This window comes from Arctopsyche grandis, chromosome 9, assembly GCF_051622035.1.
Source record: "Arctopsyche grandis isolate Sample6627 chromosome 9, ASM5162203v2, whole genome shotgun sequence".
In the NCBI taxonomy this organism is placed as follows: domain Eukaryota; kingdom Metazoa; phylum Arthropoda; class Insecta; order Trichoptera; family Hydropsychidae; genus Arctopsyche; species Arctopsyche grandis.
This window is the reverse complement of record NC_135363.1, coordinates 1,317,499-1,344,887: the sequence shown is the minus strand read 5'-3', so window position 1 is coordinate 1,344,887 and position 27,389 is coordinate 1,317,499. Positions and strand designations below refer to the sequence as shown.

The 27,389-nt window shown below is 34.1% G+C and overlaps 2 protein-coding genes across 6 annotated transcripts; one reads left to right on the top strand and one right to left on the bottom strand.

Annotated features, from left to right (window-relative positions):
* The first annotated feature begins 1,204 nt into the window (after positions 1–1,204).
* Positions 1,205–27,111, top strand: LOC143916623 (uncharacterized). Of its 5 annotated transcripts, none has more exons than XM_077437807.1 (17): positions 1,205–1,397; positions 15,697–15,834; positions 15,906–16,102; positions 16,180–16,321; positions 16,391–16,484; positions 16,561–16,737; positions 17,157–17,321; positions 17,391–17,562; positions 17,635–17,778; positions 17,844–18,047; positions 19,277–19,478; positions 19,859–20,041; positions 20,128–20,422; positions 21,655–22,008; positions 25,340–25,528; positions 25,588–26,026; positions 26,407–27,014. In XM_077437807.1, the coding sequence occupies exons 2-16, from the start codon at positions 15,704–15,706 to the stop codon at positions 25,756–25,758; spliced, it is 2,820 nt and encodes a 939-aa protein (XP_077293933.1). In that variant the 5' UTR covers positions 1,205–1,397; positions 15,697–15,703; the 3' UTR covers positions 25,759–26,026; positions 26,407–27,014. The 5 variants fall into 5 exon arrangements, with proteins under 5 accessions (XP_077293933.1, XP_077293935.1, XP_077293938.1 ...); XM_077437809.1 differs by having other exon boundaries at positions 25,588–26,062; positions 26,367–27,014; XM_077437812.1 differs by lacking the exon at positions 21,655–22,008 and having other exon boundaries at positions 25,588–26,004; positions 26,038–27,111.
* Positions 9,672–12,418, bottom strand: Ak3 (Adenylate kinase 3). Its single transcript, XM_077437806.1, has one exon. The coding sequence runs from the start codon at positions 12,266–12,268 to the stop codon at positions 11,615–11,617; it is 654 nt and encodes a 217-aa protein (XP_077293932.1). The 5' UTR covers positions 12,269–12,418; the 3' UTR covers positions 9,672–11,614.
* Positions 27,112–27,389: the final 278 nt, after the last annotated feature.

Below are 27,389 nucleotides of genomic sequence, written 5' to 3'. Positions count from 1 at the left end.
TAAATGTTCATAATACATCTAATACATAATATTAATTAAAGACTCTCTAAAGTCGATGACCTAAAGCAGATTGTGTTTAGGTAATCTGTGTGTTATACCTGAAGGGTATAGACATTTTGTTGTAATCACCGAGACTCTTCACAAGTGTGTTAGTATGGTTATTAGTGATTCTGTCATAGAATCTACTGGTTAGTTTGTTAGTAATGTCTGTAACAACGGAATATTATATATGGCATGCAGTTTTTTCAGGTTAGTATATATGGGTGTATTATAAATTATTTTTAGGGATTTATTTTGTATTACTTGGAGCTTGGAAAGGTTAGTATTCGAGGCGTTATTCCATACAGGTGAAGCATAGGTTACTAATGGTAATATGAGCGCGCGATATAATTTTATTTTATTTAGCGTTGATAAAGAACTATGGCGATTAAATATTGGATATATTGAGGATATACCCCACATCGCCTTGCATTTCGATGCCTCAATGTGAGGTGCCCATCTCATTCTTTTATCAAACGTTACTCCTAAATATTTTATTACTGACTGCCATTTCAGACTTTCTCCAGAGGGGATTTTCAGATCTGAACTTGGCTTACGCTTTCTAACACTTAAGAATATGGCGTCTGTTTTTGTTTGATTAATTTGAATTTTCCACTTAGTGAAGTGTTCAGTCATTGTTTTAATTGCAAATTCAAGATTTTTAAGAATAGTGTCTGGTTTTTTGCTACTTTGTGAAGCAAGCTGTATCATCTGCATATAGGGCTATGTGACAGTTTTTTGGAATAGGTATGTCATTTATATATATGGAGAACAAGAGTGGGCCAAGCAAGCTCCCCTGCGGAACACCAGCTGCGATTATTTTTGGAGACGATAATTCATTATTTACGCTAACCACTAGCTTTCTACGAGTTAAGTACGATTTGATGATGAGAATTAGGTAGTTAGGTATTTTGTTAATAAGGAGCTTATGAATGAGTCCATCGTGCCAAACCGTGTCGAAGGCCTTTTCTATGTCGAGACATACCATTCCGGTACTTTCATTCGACTTTTATCCACCTGAGTATTGCTGCGCAACTTCACTGTTGGTTTTAGTATTAAATACGGCTTTCGTCACAGTATTAAATACATACACACCGCAATATGGTAGCGAACGCAAATACCACAGCGAGGGCGGGGTGTTTGGGTTCTCCGACGGAAAGGCTTCAGTACCGACGGGGAACTTGCGCTGAAAGCTTTCGCATTTTCTTCTTTTTCTTTTTTCATTTCCATCCTCCTATTTTCTATTTTCAAACTACAACAAAACGAAAATCCCTCGCGAACACCAACATGTGAATCCAAGTCGTGCACACTCGCTCGTTTGCGATCGTTTCGGAAAAATCGGATACACACCAAAACAAGTGAGTTCAAAAACATTCAAATTTACATTACATTTCAAAATAACAACATCTAAAAGAACACTCAGAAACCACTTTTTCAACTTACATAACGGAAATATAACAATACCGACGAGCTAAACACTTTATACACAGCGGGAAAATGTGTCACTGATTTTCCCGCACTGTGACCGTTCACGCTCATAACCTCCAAGTTTTTCCGTTCACGCACTGCACTGTGGGTGTTGCAGTGCGTTTTCCCTGCATTTTCGATGCATTTTCACGATATTCTGTGTGTATATTATTTCGGTCGCATTTATAAAGTGATACGAGACATAAATAGAAGGCGAGGGGCCGGCCGATCAGCCGGCTATAATTATCGAGTGTTAGTGGACCACTACACGTACGATATAAATAAATCTTTTTCGGCTAAATACACAGTATAAATAAACAGTATTATCTTTTCATGTGTCCCGGTAAGCTTTATTGCGGCTTTTAGACGGCAAATTTTAAGCCGTTATCAACAGGTGCTTTGCTTCGTTAGCGTCGTTTCATTATTACATGAAAAAACGTCATGTGTGTTTATGTAACTTTTGAAATGCTCAATTAGTACATGAAATATGAAAAAGCATTAAAACATTTCTTAAAAATATTTTATACATGAATACATACCGTCATGGTGGATGAACATTCATATATTTATAATTTGAATTAAGTATACACTGAATTTTACTATACGCTATTTTTCCATTTAAGAAAAAAGAAATTTTCAATATCAAAAGAGCTTCTTAAGTGTTCAAAAAAAATGATTAATAGATTCTTTTGTTTATATCAAATATGTGCTAAATGTTTACAGCGTTGCTAAAACATTAATCTTTCTTATATCTGGTATTTGTTTTTTCATCAACAAATACGTATTCAACTAATCTTTTAAAGAGTGAAATGATTTACTGCAGCTTTCTTTCTACATTATAGATATATACTTGTATTGTGCCCGATGAAATATCATTGCATGGGTTATGGAATATTAAGTTATTAAATAAAAAAAAAATTAAAAGAAATGTGTCGATCCTGTGTTTGATTCTTCGTATTTTCTTCAAAGACCTTTTAAATATATTTATATTTATTTGTTTAATATATAAAATGGTAAAAACTACCTACCTACATTTAAACAATAGAAACATGAATCAATTAAATAAATTTTCAATACATGGCACTAAATGCTCCAAGACTATTGCCCTAGAGGAAACATTGGTAGCATACAGTATATATAGAAGTTATTTTTGATCTGTTATTACGTTCGTATTATACTCGTACATATGTATGTATGATGAATCGACTATTATAGTACGGCGAGCGTTATCTCAGACACACACACACACACACACAGAATAGCGCTATTATATATATGATGACTAGTGTGGTGCCCGATGACATATCATCGCATCGATGCGGTGTAAACGATCGACAAGCGCCAGACAGACTGAACCAGAGATTAACGATAGTAATAATAACTTATGCGTGCGCACTGCTCGCACTTACACTAAGCGAAATCTACCCGAAGTCCCGACATACACCTACCCTGTATAAGTTCTGTGCTTCTGATAATTTAGTTCCGAATTTTGCCTTATTAAACTCGCCAGAAAGAACCAACTCAATTTTAATAATTGCATCTGTGCACATTCGTGAAGTCGAGAATTGCGTTTAAAGCAGCCATCCAGTTAATCTGTGGTTCAGTCTGTCTGGCGTTTGTCGATCGTTTGCAACAAACCCCTCGAGATAAATAGCTTAAGGAAAGTAACACTAAAGGAAATTTTAAATTAGACTTTAAGCATGAATTTTGTAACGATTGTATAGTCCAAGCTGTCTTAGCATATGTAAGTTTGAAATAGTATTGAGCGTGTACGCAACGTTCAACTTCTGGATGTGTTTCCTTCCCACACGCACCAGAATATGTCTAGAAATAAACTTCCATATATTTGACAGGCCGACTGTGACATGTGTTGCCATTTCACGATTCTCCACACTCCAACGACCCTTTACGAACAATAAATTCGGCACACCTTTTCCAAAAACCCTCCCTACCCCACACTCCACTCATCCCACCCACGTTTAAGCGAACGTTGGAAACACTCGAAGCAAGTGAAACGTAAATATTATGATGGAAAGCACTCGATCAATCTCTCACCGTACATTTACACCTATGCAAAAAAACGCACTGTTTTTTTCCACTTTTATTTAGCTATTTACTACATTGAATTTTCCGTCGTCGATACAAAATTGGCTCTTGTGATGTTACTCATTTCGTTTCCTGTACATATACACACTCATATATGTATGCATGTAGCCAGCAGTATGCCTCGGTGGTTGCATTTGTGTTTAGTACTGAGAGGTTCGATCCCGTGCTAATTTTTAACACATGGTCAGACTTGGATATATGTCACTCCAAGTCGATCGTTCCCTATCAGAGTTTGCCAATTTATTGGGGTTTACCTGTTAAGAGGGCTGGACAGCAGCGCCTTGTCCATACAAACGTACTATACTTCTCCCTTCCTCAATTATGGCACTAGAGAAATTATTTTTTAATATGCTATGGATATCCACCATTGGGGTGCATCTATCGTTTTATTTTTTTGATTAGTTATTTTTTATAGGAGCTAGGAGCCGCCAAACATCTATAAAATCGCTTCTTTTTTACACCCACGAAAAGAGTCTAGCGTGGTTATTTAACGGTCGATTTAAAAAAAAATACGCCGATAGATGCACAGAAAATATCTTTCTCATACCGATGATGAATTTTTTTTAAAATTGGTCCAGTTTTGGAGGAGAAAATAGTAGAATATGAAACCTCGATTTTGTCAATTTAAAACACGTTTTATCTGGTCGAAGCGCAACTGTCGCATTCACTCAATATATATATATTGATATATATTGTCGCATTCACTCAATATATACATACACTCAATATATATATCGAAGAAAGGAACGGTAACAAAATTAAAGTTTCGGGTGTACAGCCCTCTTAAGCCTTTTTGGTATATTATATATATAAAGACGCTATTGTGTGTGTGTGTGTGTGTGTGTGTGTGTGTGTGTGTGTGTGTGTGTGTGTGTGTGTGTATGTGTGTGTGTCCTAACGCTAGCCGAACATAATGAATCAAGCAGCAACCGTGACCACTATGTTCGAAAGCATATATGCTAATTATTAATCCACACTAATTTTCAATCACATCAATTGGTTTTAAATGAAATATATATATATATATACATAATATAAGCCAGCAGTATGGATTGGTGGTTGCGTTTATGTTTAGCACTGAAAAATTACCGGTTTCGATCCCGTGCTAATCTTTAATGCTGCTGGTCAGACTTGGATAATTGTGACTCCAAGTCGATAGTTTCTTATCAGAGTTTGCCAATTTATCTGATTTCTTTGTTGAAACAGTTCCTCCATCAAATTGGCAAAAATCATCCCACCCGCTGTCACAAATATCTGAATTTGATTTATGTACAATATTTAAAAAATTATGTACAAGTCTAAATCCATAGATGTCTCTATGTATAAATTCATTGATTAATAAATTGTTAATTTCGTATTCTACAAATTCTCGAAATACAATGATTTATTTATGTAATAAAAATTACTGCAATGTTTGTAATTAATTGTCTAGAAAGGCGTATTGGGGTCTACTTGTAAGGCCTTCCTGGTGAAATAAAATATAAATAGTTCTTTGGTGATTTCATTCGTCAATGCTGAGATCGGGTGGTCATTAGGGCAATGGCAAATAACAATACACGTTCCAACGGTTTCAAGAGGGCAATACAGATTAAGTTATTTTACGAAGTTAATATAATAACATCCATAGCGTCTCAAAAGCAAAATGTCCCTAATAATCATTGATGTCTAATCATAAGACATGCTTACGAATCCAAAGATGGATTCGGAAAAATTCAGTCATCTTTGTATTATATATTATAATAAAATAGGTTTAAATTTGACTTCTCTGGATACTTGTCTATTATATTAAAATTGATCTTTGAGGGAAATATTGCATTTACAGATGAAAGTTACCTGGATTTTAAAATTAAAAAACAGTGTTTGAAAAACTACATATTATGACATAACTAAGAATCTTTTTGTGCCTTAATTTTACTTTTTGTATTTTTGTTGGCTTACTATCGTTTAAGAGATATGTGCAATTTTTACAGATTTTTGGCTTTTGCAGTCTAGAAATAAGTATTGGAATCAATAGTCAGATATTTTTTCTATTGATTATGATAGTTAAAAAACGTGATGTTTTTTTGCTCAGTGTAATCAAAGCCGGCTGGTAGCGTGTGCGAAGTGTTTGGCACACACAGGCGCCGTAAAAGAAAAGGCGCCTAAAATATTTCGAAAAATGTTGTAAATTTTTTGATGGCCGGAAAACGAAACATTAATACCCAACAATTCTCATAAATCGTCATGTTTCCGCTTTATATGAAAATAGCTATCTGATAATCTAATAAATCGAATGCACTTTTTTAATTTTACAAAATTTCTTTAGTTCTCTATTTTTCTTTGTGTATGTATTGTGCATTTTTATTTTGTATTGCAATTTGTGTTGTATCGTATTGTAAATTTTTATTTGATATTGCATTTCTTTTTGTATCTTATTATACATTTGAATAATATTTTTAGGCCAATTTTTTGCACCAATGTTGCCTTGAACATATGCGCAAAAATCCAAGAGCCGGCTCTGCCTGCAATCATAATAATTTTGAAGAAAAAACATTATTAAGTTTTAATATAAAAAAAAAATAATATTAGTTTAATAATATGCACAAGTTATTTTGCATTACAAGGCATGCTACCTCTTTCTAATTTTCTGTTATAAAGATTCGTGAACATAAGCAGACAAATGTGCTAACGAAGAGTATTGATAAATGAAAATATAATAAAATTAAAGCAAAAGCATATAATTCAATATGGATCTGTCATACATAAAATATACATATTATTACGAGCAATCAAACAATACAAAATAGTAGAATATGTAGATTATATTTAACAATTTAAAAATAATTTATGATAAGATAAAGGTGAGATAATAAACCAGTGTTTGTTAGTGGAAATATGTACAAAACAAATTATGCACGATATATTGCATGAATTAAGATGACAAGGTTGTAGTTTCATTTGTTTCGGTTACAATGTGATAAATTCAAATTTTTATTTATCATAACAAACGTGCAAGGTCATAATAGACAATTTAACGAGCATGTTTAATGAAACGGGGCATCATTCAGTTCACACATTGATTCAATTAAACTTAATTTATGTAAATATTCACACAACAAAGCAATATTTATCTCGAATAAAATAATATAATCTGGAATATCGCGTATGTATAATATAAGTATGGAGTATCTATATATTCAACTAAAAATACATTAATCAAACGCGATCAAAGTAAATTTTCGAATGTTCTGTCTAGCGAGAAAGTGAAATAGGAATATAATAATATTCCGAATAATTTATTTATAGGAAAAACAAAGAACCGGATGTCACATTATTTCCAAGTGAAAATAGATTAGGGTCACATTCTTCCATTCATCTCGCAAATGAAATTTTTCAAAGCCAACGGAGCAAAATGGGTTCGTCCAACGAAAAACAATTCAACTATGAATTATTAATATGTAGTTTTTACCCCTTTCAAAGCATATTTTCACTCAACTACACCATTCTTTTTTTATGACAATAAGAACCACGGACAGTAGATACTTAATTTTCTCTTCGCAACTTTACTTTTCTTATTTTTCATCAGAATCTGAATGAAATATGATATAATTTAATCTCAGAAAGTACAGGATAAATCCATTTATACTCGTTTTACGAAGACTTGGTCGCGACCAATATGAATTTCAATTCAATTCCGAGAAATTTAATTTGCGTACTGAAAATCTCAAATTAGGTTAGGCAGCAAAATTTACTCTAGTTTATGCCCATTCTATGAATACATATTTAATGCGAATTCAAAACCCAAAAAAAAGCGTGACACGAGAATTGATTAGAAAGCGTCTGAAAAGTTTAGATGGCGATATTGAAATAATGTTATTTTTAGAATAAAGTCTAGTCTGCAAGTTATCGTTTGGATTTCGACTTTTTGTTATATTATTTGAGTCTGCATCTAAATTGAATTCGTTCGGAGATATCCACTACGTATTTTTGTTGGCTCATATTAATTACTTCGACATTTATAGATGTCTATGTATATAAATAGTATACATAAATGTTACGATCAGTGTCTAATCATATATATCATATCGCTATTCAGTATTCTGTGTGGCTGTGTGTCTTTGTAAGATAACGCTCGCCGTACTATAAGGGCAAAATCAGACAGCGGTGAATGTGGGACGTGTTTTTTTTAATAGTTTTAAACAAATAGAAAAAAATTCGGGTGTGACCAACCCATGACTTTATCTATGTATTTGATGAATATAAGAAGGTTACAAAACAAAATTCGATATTGAACTGATGACTATGATAGCGATACAAATTGAGCGCAAATGTATGGAAACTTGCACAAAACAAAAGATCTACTTCCGGTTGTCAGATTTTGTTCAAATTTTTTTTATTACTAAAAATCACTATCAGTATTATACTCATTAAATATCAAGAAAATAAAAATAATTTTAAAGGTCAAAATAAAATAATGAAATATTGTTTTTAAAAAAAATACTACTTCCGGTTTACGAATTCTGACCAAAACCCTACCAGCTCTAAGTTAGTACATAAAGGATAGAAATATAAATTTTCAGCTTAATACGTTCAGGGGTGTGGACAGAGTAGTGGGCACAACATTTTCAACCTTTCTAAGTGAAAAAAATCCCACTTCCGGTTTATAAAATTTAATAATTTTTTTTCATTTTCATCAAATTGCTACAAGAATTATACTTGAATTTTTTTGTGACGAACACACATGTTTAAGGGGTCGAAAAAAATAGTGGAAGAAAAATCGAACAAGAGTAAACTGCTACTTCCGGTTGACGGATGCTAACTAAATTTTATAATTAACTTGGTATTAAACTTAAACTTCTAGATATGAAATTTCAGTTCAATAAACCAAAAGGTTTCTGAAAAAAACAAAAAAAACTTCGATTCTCTAGAGTAAAAGTACTGCTTCCGGTTGAGATAGAAATATTTAAAAACAAAGTAAAAATATGAAGTTATAAAAATTATTATTTGTATTATATTTAAAAAAAATTCAGTCCGATTCAATCAGTGGTTTGGGAGATAATTGAATTCAAAAACTTAAAAAAAGAGGACACCTATAAGGCGAGGTACCATTTCCGGTCAACTTAAAAATTTGAAAAAAATTTACATCGTGTCGATAAGAATTTCAGTAACCGATACTAAGTTTCAGTTCGATAGGACTAACGGTGTTAAAAATATCGCCAAAATACACACCCACACAGACACACACACACACACACATTTTTTCTAGATCATGAAAACGTGATCAGTGATCGATTCTGAGTTCGAATCAGTCAAAATCTCGAGTTCGAATTTTCGCATGATCACAAAACTTGAACATTGAACTAACACATTTCTTTTAATTTTTTTTAATTAATAGCTTAATATATGCCATAACCCATGCGATGATATTACATCGGGCACAACACTAGTTATTAATAATAAACGATTCATTTTATCGATAAAAATAATAATTATTAATTTTTAAATAGAATTTACGTAATCTAACATTATATAACCTTACCTAATTATTATAAATATATTCAGAAATGCATATAAAGACCACTCAATTTGTAAAGACCCACTCCCACTCCTCATGAGAGGAACGAAAAAGCAACGGTTAATAGATAGTGCCTGGAGTGGGGGTGGGTCTTCGTAAATGCAACGACCTTTTTACGTTGTAGAATAAAAATATGACGACTAAGCTTTAAGAAAAATAGATTTTTCTTAAATAATGAGTCATAAGTCATAGCGTGTATGTTTAGCACCAAGTGATCAGTGGGTTCGATCCGCTATACTGCTGGTTAGATTTGGGGGTATTTGTGACTCCAAATCGATCGTTTCTTATCAGAGCTTGCCAATTTTATCTGATCGTTGTTGAAACGGTTCCTCAAAATTGGCAAAAAATCATCTTTCCTGTTGTCGCAAAACTTGTAAAAATTATATACAAATCTAAAATCCATAGATGTCTCAATGGATTAATTCTGTAATTAATTAATTAATTAAACTTTATTTCGTGCTCTCCAGCTTCTGGAAATACAATGATTTATGTAATAATAAAATGCTGCATTGTTTGTTATTAATTGTCCAGGAAGGCGCATTGGGGTCTTCCTGTGAAGCCTTCCTGTTATATAAAAATAAATAAAAATCTCAAATACTAGTAAACTAAGAATGAAGTCCGTATGTATGTACATAGGCATAGATTGAATGTATCGTTACCTAACTTGTTCACAAGGGAAATGTTTGTATAGTTAGCTAATTTCTTAGAACTAAATATATACTAGTCTACTTAAGACCTATCAGAACTGAGCCGAAATATTGATGATACAATCGATTATGAACGTATTGATGAACATGACATCATCAGCTACGAGAATGTGCGCTATGCGGCAGTGTTTAAAAGCGATGATACAGATCTTGGCACTTTTGTAATTTGTTATTGATAAACTATACACAACATGTAAAATTGTATATTTTAGTTTCTAATGACTAAGGATCGGCGGTCGAGTCGCTGCCATAAAATAACAATAGACCTCTCAATTGTCCGAGAAAACAGGAGAGCAAAAAAAACGGTTGACAATAGTGAAACATTTTAATAATGAGTCACACGTCCTAGTCTAAGGCCTCGTACTATAGATTTTGAGTCTTATATGCGTCAGCATATATGTATGCATCAGCCGACTAACGAACAGGTCAAGGATAAACAAATTGAAAGAAAACATATTATAGTAGACTGATCATATTTTAAATGTGTATTTAGTGGTTAGTGAAAATATAGAAGGAAATGGGAAGCGGGCCAAATTACGTAGACTCCGACTTGCATTCTGAAATAACTACACATGGCCTTTCACATATCCTACATAGCTTTCTTCGTCAACCCAACTCTACGACGGTCGGGTTTTGTTTACACCACTCATATACAGAAAATAAAAAAACACTGAGAATTTCGTAAACATATTTATTATGAAAATAGTATAAAAACAAATGTATCAACAAACTGAAAGCAATAACAATGAAATTATGGCAGTATCCGTATACAGAACTGATAAACAATTCACGTCCAATAAACATTCGAGACATGCAATGTCTCAATAGCTCTAATCGTTGAGTTATAAATGTACGTTATGACAGTTTAAGTGTAGCACCATATTCAAAGCACTCTCATACAGTCTTTGTTTACAAGTACTTTTTATGTAAAAAATATAATAAAAAATAAAAAATAAACAAGATAAACTTTGGCCTTTGTGACTTTAAACAACATTGAACACATTTTCAGATTTTTTGTCTTAATTTTTGACGAAAACTTAAAAATTTCAACTAAATAATTTAGACCCACTCTTATGAGTAGAGGTCGGAATCTGAAGGGGCCGGAAACGTACCGCCTATTGTTCCATTGTTGTAAATCCTTTGTAAAAAAGGTTCGGCAAACCTTTAACAATGCATTAACAATCTTTGAACAATAAACAGCCCCTTCAGATTCCGGGCTCTTCTTATGAGATATCAACAATTTTCGCAATATAGATAAATTTCAAATTGTAAAATTTTCCATTTGCTTAATTTTAAATTATTTGACAATATGGTCAAAATTATTGTTACCCAGATACATCATATTATTAGTCAGTGGGTCTGAATTAGTAAATATTTTCATTTCCAGCCGATGACTTAAATCAGTGTAATCAAATAAATTAATAGGATCAACGATTGAATCAAAATTTATAAGGCTTTAGCATTATTTCTATAAGGCTAATGGGCTTATAAAGAGATAGCAGGTACATATGATTACAATACAAAAATATATATATTTATATCAACATCGATACATTAAGTACGTATTGTTCATATGTGAATCTTAAATTTAAATTAACATTTGAGTACAATTGTTGTTTAAATCATAGCGGTTATATAATATCCTTAAATACATAATTGGACATTTGTGCAATAGCTACAATCCTACCAAAGTTTCTAACTCTAATAAATTAAGCAAAACAGTAAGTATAAATGTGCGGAATCATTGTTTCAATTTAACATCTAAAAATTGAACAACTTGGGGCCATATTTCATCCGTGGTGCTGCCTTTGAACTCTTCCAGTATTCCCAACTTGTTGTAAAAGTCGATCAAAGGTTCGGTCATCTCTTTGTAGATCTGTAGCCTTTTCATGACGGCCTCCGGTTTGTCGTCCGGTCGTTGTACGAGGTCTTCGCCCGTTTCGTCGTCCTTCCCGGGTACTTTGGGCGCGTTGAAGTCAATGTTGTAGACCCGGCCGGAGGGTAGATGAACCCAGCGACCTTTGACTCGGTCCACGATGACGTCGAACGGCACGTTCAAGTTGATGGCGAAGTCCACCGGCTGCAGCTTCCACAGCTGTTCCGCCTGGACGGCCGTTCTCGGGAAGCCGTCCAGCAGCCACGAGCCCTCGACTCGGGCCAACTCGTCCAGCATGAACTTGATGACGAGGTCGTCCGGCACGAGTTTGCCCTCGTCGAGGTACGCCTTGACTTGCGTGCCGAATTTGGTGCCGGTCATGATGTGGTGGCGCAGACGGTCTCCGCTGGCCACGTGCTGGAGCTGGTACTTGCGGACGATCCGGGACGAGACCGTGCCCTTCCCAGAGGCCGGAGCCCCCAAGACGAGGGCGCGCACTGCGCCTGCCGCTCGAGACATCTCGCCAACCACTCAATGCGACGAGCGTTCGGCGAACACTGCGTTTGCGGACTTCGCTCGCCACCTGTCACTCGGCTGTCAAAATATGGGCATGCGCGATATTTTTATCTTTAGTTCCAAAATAAACCACTCTTATTCTTTTTCGGTCTTGGCTATGATCGGTGTTATGGCACGCGCAGTAGTGTCGGTGTTATGGCACGCGCGGCTTCCAATTTTTTTCAATATATATATTATATATAAAATTTAAATTAACCCTCCCTCACCGAAGTGGGGTGTGCAAGTGCCTCAATTTTTACGTTTTTCGTAATAACTATGTGGTTTTCAAAGCTAAACACCCTATATTTCTTGTATTCCTAGAATGAACTACAAGAAATTTATTTTAATAGATTTTGTATGATTTAGAAAAGGGGTACATTGTAAAAAAATACATTTTTACATTTCTACGTTCCAAAAGTATGATTTAAAGGCGATAGCGATAAGTCGTGTTTTTGACTATTCGCTTGCATATTCTTGTTGATCGATGAATCAATGCGATAGAAATAGACAGCTATATTTTCGTAAGCTATTGTTTTCGTTGCTTTTGGCGCGTGGCTATTGAGTCGTGCAGTCGCCTGTTGGCCTTACCTATGTGCGTTTGCAGGTTGATGCTTGTCGTTATTTTTTAATACAAAAATAGTCAAAAACATGCTATAGGACTAAAACTTTTTTATGTTGATGTATACAATGATTACTAATATATATATTGAACCCATTTGTATTGAGAAAAGCTGTATTTTGATTAAAAAATACTGGGGTCTTACTCGACCCCGGTTCGGGACACTCGTTCGATCTCGACGCTCCGTCCTTCAAAGGTTAAAATAAATATAAATTAAAATTTTTACGTAATAATTACTTGGATGAATTTTTTTCTTATATATTACTTGAATGTTATAATATTTCAAATGATCATTTATATAACTCTACTAGCTGTTGAATTTGAATTTGGTCGGTTTCCATTTGGCCAAATATTCGGTTCACCGTTGTCAATTCTATTGTCAACCTTTTTTTGCTCTCTAGCTTTGTAGGACAATATAATAGTTCCAGGGAAATAAAAACCCAGCGCCTATCCTTAATTTCAAATGCAGACTGCAGAGACATTGAACGGCGAACAGTTAATTTTGCTTGTGCATAACGGAAAAAAAGTCTTTTCTCTTTACCTGCTATGCAATCGACTACGACCTTTTCGAAGTTGTAACCATGGAAAACAATTTTCAAAATTTATATAATTTTTGAAAAAAATTATATGAATTTTAAGATTTCTTACATTGGTCATGGGTTTCCGGAAATCCGTTAGAAATCTAAAAATTGATATATTTTTAATCAAAAATTATACAAATCTTGAAAATTATTTGGATAATGTACCTAATTAGCATAATGTACAATTGTACATTATGCTGTTTTATAACATTTAATACAATGAGTGGATTAATCTTACCTTGAACTTTATTTGAAAGAAAGGCTTTTAAATTGATAAGTTCATTGCTAATAATATCATATTTTGAATTCGCGTTGAGCTCAATTTGAAGATCGGCTCTTTCCGGTAGATTGTTTACAAAATACAAATAACCCGACGTCTTTGAATATTCGTTTAAATGTTCGAATCTAAAATAATTTTTTTAGGAATATAATTGCACGTAATCAGTTAGAATCTTTTTAAGCTAAAAAAAGTGTAAAAATCTTTGGAGAATATGGAAAAAAGTTTGCGATGTTACAGAAGATTTCGCAGCGTCGTATAGCACAAAATTTAAATGGCGGCTGCCACAAGGAAACGATAATTATAATACAAAAGGGAATGCGCCCTCACCCAACGAATAGAATTTGCTGAGTACAAATGTTTAGAGCTTAGAAAGTAGAGGCGCCTTTGGCGCTCTAATCTAAAATTTTGTAGGGCCTTGGCGCTTTAATTTTAAATTTTAAAGCGCCTTTGGTGCATCGAGCGAGGGCGCCTGACCCAGCCCCCCTAAAACCGGCACTGATTGGCAGTAGCAAAGTCGTCGGCCACTAGGATTTTTAAGTTAAAAAGTAATAACAGAGTTATAATAGTAATAACGGAAGCAAATAAAAAGCTTCTAAAAACCACACGCGATGATATTCTTGTTCACTACAAATGTATTAATTAATTTGGTAAATGGACTATTTCGCACATTGCGATCGCGCAAACGACAATCTTTGCCAGGAAAATCGCGAATGCGGATTATCTCAAGTTCTCGTTAGCATATTTCACGTGGGTTAATCTCGATGGATGGAATTTTCGGGTGCCAGATGTTCCGTGATCGAGATTTTAGTGACGTGCGCGAGATCGTTTTTTGCGGAATAATCACCGAATCAAAAAAAAATTACTGTCAATTGACTTTAATGTATTATTTAAATCCACATGTCTGACGACAGTATAGTGTTTTCCCCGAGTACTAAATAAATTAAATTAACATTTCTTCCCTCTGTATTGTATTTACACGTATAATAAATCAAACTAAAAGAAAATGAAATGTAATTTTTGACTTTCTTATTATAAAATACAAGGTCTTTAACACCAAGTGCCCTCAGTTACAAGGTTGCATAAAAATACACAAAATTTAACCTGAAATACAAAATTAATTTTGTCGACAGTTCAAAACTTCAAACTTATTATGTAAAACAATATTTTATTTCATTTACCAAAAATCTTAGCGTTCACTTAAGTTTGTTTTAAAGAGATTTCATATATTTTAATAAGAAAATGGTCGGATTTAAAGGATAAATTTATTTGTTGGCTGGTTAAAAGTAGGTGAAGCAATTGAATCTAACTGGACAATGCCAGTGTTACAAAAAATATGGGTTTGGTGCAAACGATCGACAAGCGCCGGACAGACTGAACCACAGATTAACTGGATGGCTGCTTTAAACGCAATTCTCGACTTCACGAATGATAGATTGCACATCAGATGACGAGTAACCTTTCGATGTGCACAGATGCAATTATTAAAATTGAGTTGGATCTTTCTGGCGAGTTTAATAAGGCAAAATTCGGAACTATCAGAAGCACAGAACGTATACAGGGTAGGTGTATGTCGGGACTTCGGGTAGATTTCGCTTAGTGTAAGTGCGAGCAGTGCGCACGCATAAGTTATTATTATTATCGTTAATCTCTGGTTCAGTCTGTCTGGCGCTTGTCGATCGTTTGCACCGCATCGAAAAAATATACATATTTATATAAAAAGTTTAATTTAGGGGGAAAAAGTATATTTAACTATCAATGAATTACAAATTTAAAATATATTATGCTTATTTATGAGCTTTTTATAAAAAGATATATTCTTTTATAAATGAAGTATGAGTTAATTAACTCATTAGCCGATCAGGTCTCGGAGTACCCACAATAGTAATTAATCATTTGAAACGTTTTGTTATAGATCAATCATGGCGCTTGTAATGCTACCTTGTGAGCTGCCATGGTGGACTTCAGTCCAACGCCATCTTAAACACCTCCTCTTAGCTTCATCTACCACGAAATTCATAGATGGAATGTTAAAAATTCACGATATGTGCAAGTAAGTAGCTGCTTACATAATCCTATAAAAGATTGTTACGGTAGATCAACTGTTTAATTGGGAAATTTCAGCATCAGTTTAGATCCTGACGAAGATGAGAAAGATCCAAATTTATTCGACGGCTTGTACGATTTCCTAGAAAACGATCTGACTAATGAGGAGAGAACGCATTTTATGGAGCATACACTTCCAAGCATAGTTCGCAGGGCGCTCCATCTGAAACATTGGAAACCAGCCACGGGACTAGTATTTAGTTTACAACAACAACGTGAGTATTATAATATTGATGGAATATCACACGTTATTTTGAAGATGCTCTATTAATTCAAAATTTTCCTATTTTAGCTGATCTCACAGAATTAAGTTATGATTTTGTATCATCGTTGTTAGCTCACGCCTTTTTTTCAACGTATCCTAAAAGAACATTAAAAACACATCCAACTTTACAAGACTTCAACTTTACTTATTTTTTCAAAAATTTACACAGGTAAAATATTTTTATTTACAATTTTCTTTTCTGCAAGTGTATACATTTAATTTCGTGTCTATATTTAAGCCCATTCCAAAAAGTCAAAATGAAGAGTATTTTACATTATTTTGATTGGATAGAAACTAACAAAAATGAAGGCACGCTAAAAATATCCAGACAAGTAATTATATAATATTTTACATTTAGAGTATTCAAATAAATAATTAAAAAAATCAATTACATGCATACACTTTTAGATAATGAATTCAAAACAATGGTTAACTATTGAAGATTGGTTAGAATGCAGTTTACCACTTTGTCGAATACAAATCAAACACGAAGGTAGAATGGAAAAGAACATCGTTGAAGGTGTGGAAGTTTGTTTTGCAAATTCAAGACTCGGTGGTGATGTTTTGAGCAAAGGCTCCTCCCAGGTAAAACTCGCAAGTTTCAGTAATTGGTTGGTCTATACATAGTAATTGGCAACTTGGATTTTAAAATTACAAATCGAATTAATGGCAACTATGTGTATCCATAGTGGTACTCTTATTCACTACTAATCGATAGCATTCAGGGCCAGATTGAGATAAAGTAAGGCCCTAGGCTCTTTTATAATAGATCTGAAGCCGAGAAAGGTACATATAATGAAGCGTGCGAAAATAGCAATGCATTATTAAGTCAGTTAACGAGTTCAAATTTTCAATGTGTACGTATTTTTGAGAGTAAAATTTGATTATTAATGTAATACACTCGGTTGGAGCCCCCCCCCCCTAGATGTTGGGCCCTTTTGAAGCCTATTTAGTACAGGTAAAACATGACTAATTTTAATTGATCTTTTATATTACTCTTTAAGGAATCAATCATGCTGTGTATGATGCCTGATATTTTAGCAATATTACTGTCCATAGAGGCGTTAGAAGATAATGAAATAATTGCAATCGAAGGTGCTAGAAGATTTGCTAGAATTACAGATACAAAGCAAAAGTGGAGATTGGAAATTTTACCCAATCCGCAACAAGTTTGTTTACACATATTTTTTAAATATTTTTGATAAAGAAGAAATTATAACTAATTGCCTACATTCAAGGTGTCACTGTGCTGTATAGATCCAGAAAATTATAGTATTTTACCAGCGAGTCAATTTGAAGAAGACAATATTTTAAGGGAATTGAACAAATGCTTGCTAGGATTTCAACAAAAACCGTTGAAACCACCGGAAGTTCATTTAAGAAACCCAGACAGACGTCTTTCCCCCATTGGTATTTTAGTTATATTTAATACATAGTGAGTAATAATACAAAAACACAATTAAATAATATCAAACGTTTCAGGAGAATCTTTTAGTCATACCCCACCTGAAGTAGAAGCAACTGTGATAGTCAAACAAACTTCAGCGAGCACCTTGACGAGCTTCAGCAGTAGATCACCGTCTCCGGATGCCTATTGTGCCGCCACAATAAACTTAAACGATCCAAGTAAACACTGAGCTATTCACAATACAGTTTTAAATAACGAATTTAACAAATTTTTCATTGTATAGGTGTTGAAATATGGAGAAGCAAATGTCGCTTGGCACCGGAGACAAACACTCTCAACAACCGAAGGGGTCGTTTTATAGTATTGGGCTCGTCTGGAGAATGTTTACCCGTGAAAAGACCGATAGTCGAGTTGTGCGACAGCCTTTATTCTAGTTGTAATTCGAGTTTTGATGAGTATCACAGTGCTAATACCAGTTTTGACGATGGTGTGTATACTCAATTTTGGGTGCTACTTTAGTATGCGGTATACCTTAACATGCGATCTAACTTTGAATCGCAGTCGACTATTTTTTTATTTGTATCGTAGCAATGAACTGTTTATTATAATTTTTTCCTACCGCCCCATAATGTTGTCGAAGCATTTCTATCAAAATACCGTCAGCAGCGAAGAAAATACCGACCCTAACAACCTAATCTTAAATGAATAGGGCCAACGCTAACTTAACCTAACCTAACCTGACCCTTAAATAAATAGCTGCTAAGATATTATAGGGCGGGTTGATACGTTTCGACCGATACCCGGCCTATGGAATCACTGTCTGTGTTTGTAAGAGGATCGTTTATTTATGTTCAGTTGTTACAATGGTAATTGTATGTACGAAGAAGTTGAGCTCCGGAGAAGTGAGCTGGCTGAACTCCAGAGGTTCATTCTGGCGTCTGGAGCTGGTGCGTTGGTTTATATACATTATGGCCGTGTGCAGATGTCTTTGTCTTCAGGTCAAGTGTCGTAGTTGCATGATGACACTGCTGGATTTCGTTCGTTTTACAATCGAGCGATGAATTCTTTCTTTTGGAATAGTCAAAGGGGACGTTGCCCTCGAGTAGCGAGGATAATTCCAGGGGTGATTAGTTCTGGGTCATTGGTTTATATACATTTGTCTTTGTCATCAGGACACGTGTCGTAGTTGCATGATGACATCACTGCTGGGTATCGTTCGTTTTAAGATCGAGCGATGAACTCTTTCTCCTGGAATAGTCAAAGGGGACGTTGCCCTCGAGTTCTGCATGTTTGTACAGGAGCGATGATGATGCCATCGTAAGATTTGTGTATTGTTGTGAAATATGTATATGAGATCACTGGTTTTGATTCGGAATAGCACAAGTTGTGCTATATTCCTACAAGATGTTTTTTCGTAGTTTTATTTCATCAATATTTCATCAGTAGCAGCCAACACCTGTTTATCTAAGGTTCAGGTCAGGTTAGGTTAAGTTAAGGTTGGCCCTATTCATTTAAGATTAGGCTGTTAGGGTCGGTATTATTCAGTCTCACTGTCAAACACGAGAACTGGGACAGTGAGACCGCATATTAAAGTAAAAACGTAAAGGTAGATCGCATACTAAAGTAAATATGTTAAGGTAGACCGCATACTAAAGTAGCACCCAATTTTGTATAATTTGTATCAAGATTAGATTTTCATTTCAATTTTGAGTTCAGGTAGTGTGGACGAGGGGCAAGAAGTAAGACAGTACAGTTTAGAATTGAACACAGCTGAAAGACGAGCAAGTTTTGCTCAACGACTTAAAGATGCTTTGCGACGAGAGATGGAAAATTCATTGACAGATTCAATGTCGACTGACTCTAGTTATGCAGTAGGAATTAGTGTTACTGGATCTGGTTTACAAGATCCGGATATAAGGTAACTAGATTTTGGAAATATACACAATACTTGGCCATTTTAATGCGGAATCAAAACATAAGAACCCTATAGCACTATAAAGCCTTTTATTAACCGATGCGAATAAAATGCGTGGTAAAAAACAAAGCAGTTGCAAACTACTATTTTCATATACGCCACATTTTTTATGCGGTGTTTTATTCGCATCGGTTTTCAAGAGGTTTCGAAATATCGAAAGTGCATAGTTATTGATCCTTTTTTGAATTATTAGAAATGGTACATGAAACCAAAATGTTAAATCATCTTGTTTACTAAAGATAAGTGGCCAATCACTAATGCCTTTCAACATTCAATGTTTGCATAATTTAAACGGGAGGGATAATTATAGTTATTTGTTTAAGACTCAATCGGGGTGGCTCTGGTGGATTCGTATTAACGGAAGATTCTTTGGATGAAGACTTTTTAAAAAATTCTCTACAACAAGAACAAGAATGGATTTCAAAATTCCGCAGTAGAAAAAATCCTGGATTGATACGAAGAGACACTAATGACAGTTCAAAATATAGTTTTAGCACTGAATATAGGTATTTATATGTACATAATACAAAAAAAAGTCATCAAACTTTAGTTATGGTTTAATTAACTAGTATAAACTATTTGTCACGAATAGCTCAGATTTAGAAGAGGTCTATGAGCAGTTCAGTCACTGGTTGGAAGATCCCATATTTGAAAAGGACTCTATAAAGAGGAGAGGCCGAGAGTTGGATTCGAGAGATTTGGCCGTTGTGAGATTCGCCAGCTCGTTGCTGAAGAGGACTTTGAGCGAATCGTTCGCTGGCGTTCCGATGACGGAAGGATGCGCCCCTATGGACAGGAAAACGATCAACAAGAGTAAGCTGATGACCAGCGTCAGGTCTTTGAGTTTAGAACTGGCCAGGCATAAGCATAAACTAGCGGCACAACTGGTAAGTACCGTTTGAGCTGTCGACTGTTACACAATCATTCTCATATTTATTAATAATTGAATTCATCATTTCATTGTGCATTCTGTATATAAATCATCACCGTCATTATCAGCTTGAACGTTAACTGTTGAAAGTTTCGTCTCTTCCTATTCGTGCAGTTCATTTAAAACTTCTTCCAATCCTCAAGATGCCACTCAATGTATTGCTTTTTCAGTTATGCTATATATTAATGCTTTGTTTATCCAAATTACATGTATACTTTTATGTTATGTATACCTTTCTTTGAATACGTGTTTATTCCGATATGCAAATACCATAGATATAGAATACCATAGATACGCCCTGACGCTCTAAGCCGATCACCCTGTTGGACCATGCACACACAAAAAAAGTACAGATCATGCACACTCTCTCTCAGTAGCTAGTTAGCTTCTAAGTAGGAAGGTCGATTGAAATTTTTCGAAAATGCCAACGTGTTCAGTGAAATTGTGTTACAATTACTCAAGAAAACATAAAAAGGCGGATGGCATCACATATCATAAGTAAGAATTAATATATAATGTCTTCAATTATAGTAGTATTTTAACATATAATGAAATATCGGCGCGATGTATGTAGTCTTCTATTCACTGATGGAACAGCGGTCGACAACCTCTGCCACAGGTGTCACTAAATGCACGCGTATATCTTGTTGGCACTGAAGGAAATTCAGAAATCGAAATCTACAATCGAAAACTACAAACAATGAACTAAATATTAAAGTGTCGGCTTTAGAATTGATCCTTGTGGAAGTTACTAATGTTTAAATATTGTAATAGTTAATGATGGTTTTATTATAGTAAACATACATTTGTAGTTTAATATAGTGTGTATAGCTAAATATTTTTTTCTTAATATGGCTTTATTAGTTTGGTTTACTGTCACGCGAAGTGTCCAATAAAATAAAGTTAAAAATAAAATAAAACTTCAGTTCATGTACATATACATAAACTGGTTGCTGACCACTGCCGACCGCTGCGTTTCTTCCTTTTTTTTTACCACTTCCCCGCTAGTTAAACCCACCGCACCCCTCAGTTGAGGCGACAAGATCTCCAACGAAATTTGTATGTAATGGCATATCTAGGTTATTCTACATCTATGGCAAATACAGTGAATAAATCAGAGTAACCGCGTATTTAAATAGAAACTTTTTCCTTATTTTCATAAACAAACAAAAAAAAAATCATGAAAAGAACTCAATGTTAACTCCTTTGATCGACGATATTAAAGAAGAATGCGAAAGGAATGGCAACGGAATAGATTGTGCGGAAAATGTGATAGTAGAGTCGGATAAAAAGCTTGCATTGAACGGAGATGCAAAAGAAGAAGCGAATCAGACCGCATCGTTAGATAATAATCTGAATGTGCCGGAGAATGTGACGATCAGTCGCAGGTCCAGCAGGAAGTCTTGCAAGAGCTCCGACAAGAAGCTCGTGCGACGAAATTCAAAGAAAAAGCAACTGGCGTGGGTGATAAATTGTATAACAGAGGCCATCGAGCAAACCGTCGTTTGCGAACCGATCACAATGAAGATACAAAAGTCTCAGGTAATCAAGAAGATGACGAAATCCTCTGTATATGCCTCCTATAAAAAATACTAACAGGGCTGTGTATACGTCATAACAAATATGCCGACTGCTAAATGTTACGTGTCGTTACGATTAATACGCAATCTTGATATATCTTTATATGTTGATGTTAACAAACAATGCTAATAGATGAATATTTTCAACTAATGTAACTATGGCCTGTTTTTTTTTTTAATAATTATGGAAGATTGGTTGCTTCGTGTTGTTGGACCGTTTTACTTCGTATGGATTAAATCTATCGATGAGTCAACTTCTCACTAATGAAGTGTCGCTAACTTATTCCATACTCTGTTTTTAAAACAGACTATAAGCAAATAAAATACAAATTTAAATACTGCCACAAAAAAGGAACATTATAATTAACTAGTGTAGTGCCCGATGTAATATCATCGCATGGGTTATGTCATATTAAGTTATTAAATAAAACAAATTTAAAAGAAATGTGTCGGTTCTGTGTTCGATCCGCACGCGGTCGTATTTTTTTCAAATATATTTAATTGTTTAGTATGAAAAAAAAAGTAAAAACTACCTATCTACCTACATATAAACAATATAAAACACCAATAGAAAAATTAATTAAATAAATTTTCAATAGATGGCTCTAAACAGAGAGATGTAATAATAATAAAGGGGCCCTTACGAATAAATAATTGTTGTCAATTTTACACGGTACGTCTCTATAAATACGCTACATAGCACGGAATACAATCGGATCAATTTACTTATAAAAATGTATCCCATGTTGTTTATTGTGTGTTTTTGAATGTATTGTGCAATTTTTCTGATGCTTATGACCAAACTAGTAATATAAAAAGCGTTAGATACGACTGATGCTAAAATTATTCAGGTCTGTCTATGGACAGAATGTTACTTGACAACAATATAACACCTAAAGCCACTTCTATTCATATTACATTTCTCTGGCCCTAAATGCTCAGAGACTAATTTGCCTAGTAGAAATATTGGTAGCAAACAGTATATATAGATGTTTTTGTTGGTCTGATATTATGTTTGTATTATATTCATACGTTTTGTTGGCAGTGTTTAAACTGTGTCTAATCGAAACGGTTATTATAGTACGGTGAGCGTTATCTTACACAGATACACAGAAAAGCGATATTATATATATATGATAATAAGAATTGGTATATTTAAATTTCTCACATCCTATACATAAATCAATTTAACTGCAATTGAACTAACTAAAATGTAAAAAAGCATTTTACAATATAGTCTGGGCCACCGGGAATATGAAATTTTCCTGTGAGTGGTTGGTCACTGCAAAGGGTTCAATTTTTTTTATATAATTTACTTGTAATATATGAAAAAATAATAATATTATTTAAAACTTTCTGATAATGACCCTCCGAGAAATTCCCGAATTCCCGGTGGCCTATTCCACCCTTGATTCCATAGTATATAATATTTTTTTTGTGTTCATATTGATCCTCACAATCATTCATATATTCATTATATTATAATACATATATATTTAACATAATTAATTATATGTGAATACATACTTTTTTTTGCTTTTTAATTTGTAACAAAATTTTTATAGTTTACATAAAGAATTAACGCGTGTGATAAAGAATGATAAAGGCCGAGGCTGTCTCAGTGCTGTGATAGTTTTCCTAAACATCAGGCCTGCTCTTAACCCTTTGAATGCTGATCAACGCCAATCGGCGTTTTGCCAACAAGTCCATGGGCCTGAAAAACGCCGATAGGCGTTGTATTTTGAGTATCTACAAAGTAAACAAGAATACTACCCGCTAAGCCTTTCCAGGTAGTGTTGAAAAAAAACTACATTGATCATGAGTAGTCACCGGAGTCTGAGGGGGCCGTGTATTGTTCAAAGGTTGTAAATGCATTGTTAAAGGTTTGCCGAGCAATGGATAGCACTGTGACTATCCTACCTCTAATCATGAGTCGTGTAATCTGTGTCATTAATTTGTAAACTTTTATAAAGACTAGTTTACACCGGAGTTTCTGAATTTATAAACATAGCAGAATTTCCCGATGGAAATCCCTAACTGCTGAGTATTTTAGATTGTGGCTTGACATTCAGATTGTGAGCATTACATTTTAACAACAGTGAAGAAGATATAACTAGTTTTGGAAGAATACATTCATTAATAGACTTCTTTTGTTTGTTTTATATTGTTGCAAGATATATTAGAGAGTCTAAACACACCTTTACAAAACTCAAAATCCTCGGCGGTAGTTATTTAGGGTTTGTTTAGATTAGCTACAATTTTTATTATACCTGCTTTATATTGGATTTCTAAATAATTATAATTTGAAAATTTCAGCGTGGCCGGCTTTCAACATAAAAAAGACGTCAGCATTCAAAGGGTTAAACAAAAACAAATGTTAAATCGGACCCAAAGTTGATTTTGACAAGCATATATCACTAATACACTAAAAATTTCATAAATAACAATTAAATTTGAGTCCAATTTATTGAGTTTTCGAATAGGTCTGCTATTTTGATATCAGTGTCATTTCATTCTATCTGATTTTTATTAAATATAATAATATCAATGGGATATTTGAACATATTAACCGTTTGTCCGCGGCCGTCTTCTATGGAAGTTTTGCGCGACAAGTTTGTAGCGCGGCTGTCTTCCATAGAATTTCTGAACTTTGCACGGGATTTTAAGCCTTATATGCGCCTATTTCAACTGTTTTAAGGTTCAAAATTGGTTGAATATATTACTGACAGTTGAATGCCATCTATTCAATTAGCTTAAAATGAATATATACCAGTCAAAATTAGTTTTTTGTGGAACCGTAATGAAACCTCGTTTATGTGACGTCACGTCTGTTGAACAATGGCGACGATACGTCTCAATTGTATGAAGAGTGATTATTTGACAATTAAGCCAAAACTACGAGATATATTATGTATTTTACTGTTTAAAATAATACTTTATGTGTTAATTAACATATCTGGTTACTTGAGTAAATATTAAAATCTGTATTTAAGGTCGAAAACTCGATTGCCAAATTCGGGAAAAAGGTGCCGCCGCGTACAGGGCTTGTTCGCTATATTTATTGCCATGGGCAAAGGGTTATGAGAAACTTTACAGTTGTTGGCCACTTATAAATGTCATATTACTGACAATCTGAGCTTCAATGGTGATGCTGTTCAGTTCTATTTGATAGTAATATATTACTTTGCCGTCGATTACTGCATTATTTTAGTTCAAGGGGTCAATAATAAGACATTGGCCGTCAAAATACAATGGCCATTTGCAAATTATAATCAGAACTGTACGTGTTTTAGCTATCTCAACTTGCCAATAAAACGACGGGAGCAGGGCGCATAAAGCCTATCGTAACCGGAAACTGGGGATGCGGATCATCTAAGAGAGCAAACGCTCAAATGAAACTGATCATACAGTGGCTAGCGGCGAGCGTTGCCGGCACACCTACGCTACTATATTACACATCGGGAAACTCGGAGCTATTTAAGGTAAATCAAATGCTTTGTAACAAGTAAAAAATTGTAATAAAAATGGATTTTAATTCCAGTTGGATACGTTGATTCGAGTTTTGGTGGACCGGAAGTGGACAGTCGGCCAGCTGACGGTTGCCACGCTAAGATTTGCTCAACAGACGTTAAATGAACCACATGTTATACATGAAAGCAACACGCTGTTCGACGAACTCATCGGAATCGAAAAGTACATCGAAGATCAATAATAATATTAATACAAAGCGACAAAACGACGCAAAGAAAGCAATAAATAAAAAAGTGGTTTCATTCCTTAATTTAATAATAATTAATATACATGCTACTTTCGAACGTACGAGTTGGCCGAAGGGAGGATAAAAATACTATGCAGGGTCGAAAATAATATAATAGATTTTGGTATTGAATATTTTGTATTAAAAAAAGATTGTGGCTATTTGCAGGTACTATATCTGCGAAGTATTGGCTATTTTCAGGTACTATATCTGCGAATTATTGGCTATTTGCAGGTACTATATCTGCGACAGGCGCAAAGCCTTCTGCGCATGCGCGTGAACTGTCACTGTCAGCGTGTTTACTGTTGAAATTTTGTTTTAAACCTTTTAAAATTTAGTTCGAACTCATAAAGTGACGTAGAGTCAAAAATATAATCCAAATTAGTTAATATTATTAACCTACAGACAAGTACAAGCCGCGAACTAGCTAAATGATAAAAATCTATTATAATAACGTGCGAAATTTATTTGCCTCATGTATAATGAACGATTGATTAAACAAGTCTAGCATACATTAAATGTAAGAAATTATAATCGGATTATAAGTTCACGCGCATGCGCAGAAGGCTTTGCGCCTGTCTCAGATATAGTACCTGGAAATAGCCACAACTTAAAAAAAATGATAACGATGCAAAAATTGAACAAAAGTTTCAATAATAACATAAATAAAAAGACACTGTAAGATGTATAATAATTATAATAGTTATAGCCTTTTGTGACTTTTCTATCTATGGTTTAATTGAATAAGTCATCGATCAAGCTGTTTCAATTTCGAAAGCTTTCTAATGGTGTATAATTTTCAAAACATGAGGGTTCTCAACTATAAACACACATACATATGTGATGAATTGTATTTATCACAAAATATATAATGAGCTTTATCTTTTCATTAAAAATATGTACACACGTACATATATATTTTTTATAATATCAAACGTGCCAAAACATGCTTATATATACACACGAAAAGAAAACAATTCCATGTTGACGTGCCAAAAAAAAAACAACCCACAGCTAATTTCAATTTCAAAAGAAATGTACGCGAACATGCAAATCAATTTTGACGCAATTTATTTTACAATATTTGCATTTACACATAAATTTATCGACTTTTCATTGTTTTCCACAAATATGCATATTAATATTTGGGAACGTTAGCAATACTATTGATATTGCATTTTGCAACGAACTTTCCATTGCAAATGTCTTCCAAAATAAGAAAATAAAAAAAAAAATGCTTCAAATATATGTACAAAACTGATGTACCACATTTACACGGGCAATAAAGAAATTATATTATATTAGAATTATTAAGTATTTTATTATTTTAAAATTTATAAAATTAACTTTATTATTATACAAAAATAAGCAATTATAAGGTTTCTCAGAGTTCAAGTCATGTGCATTTTTTTTTAATACATATGTAATTTATAATGTATGTATTGAGATAGATTGAAATCGGCACGATAGAATGGCATTAATTAGATTAATCAGACTCAAAACTGACGGCTGATTTAATATTCAAGCAACGACGACAAACATGAATTAATTTCATTCATCCAATTCGTAGACTAAGACCTGGTATC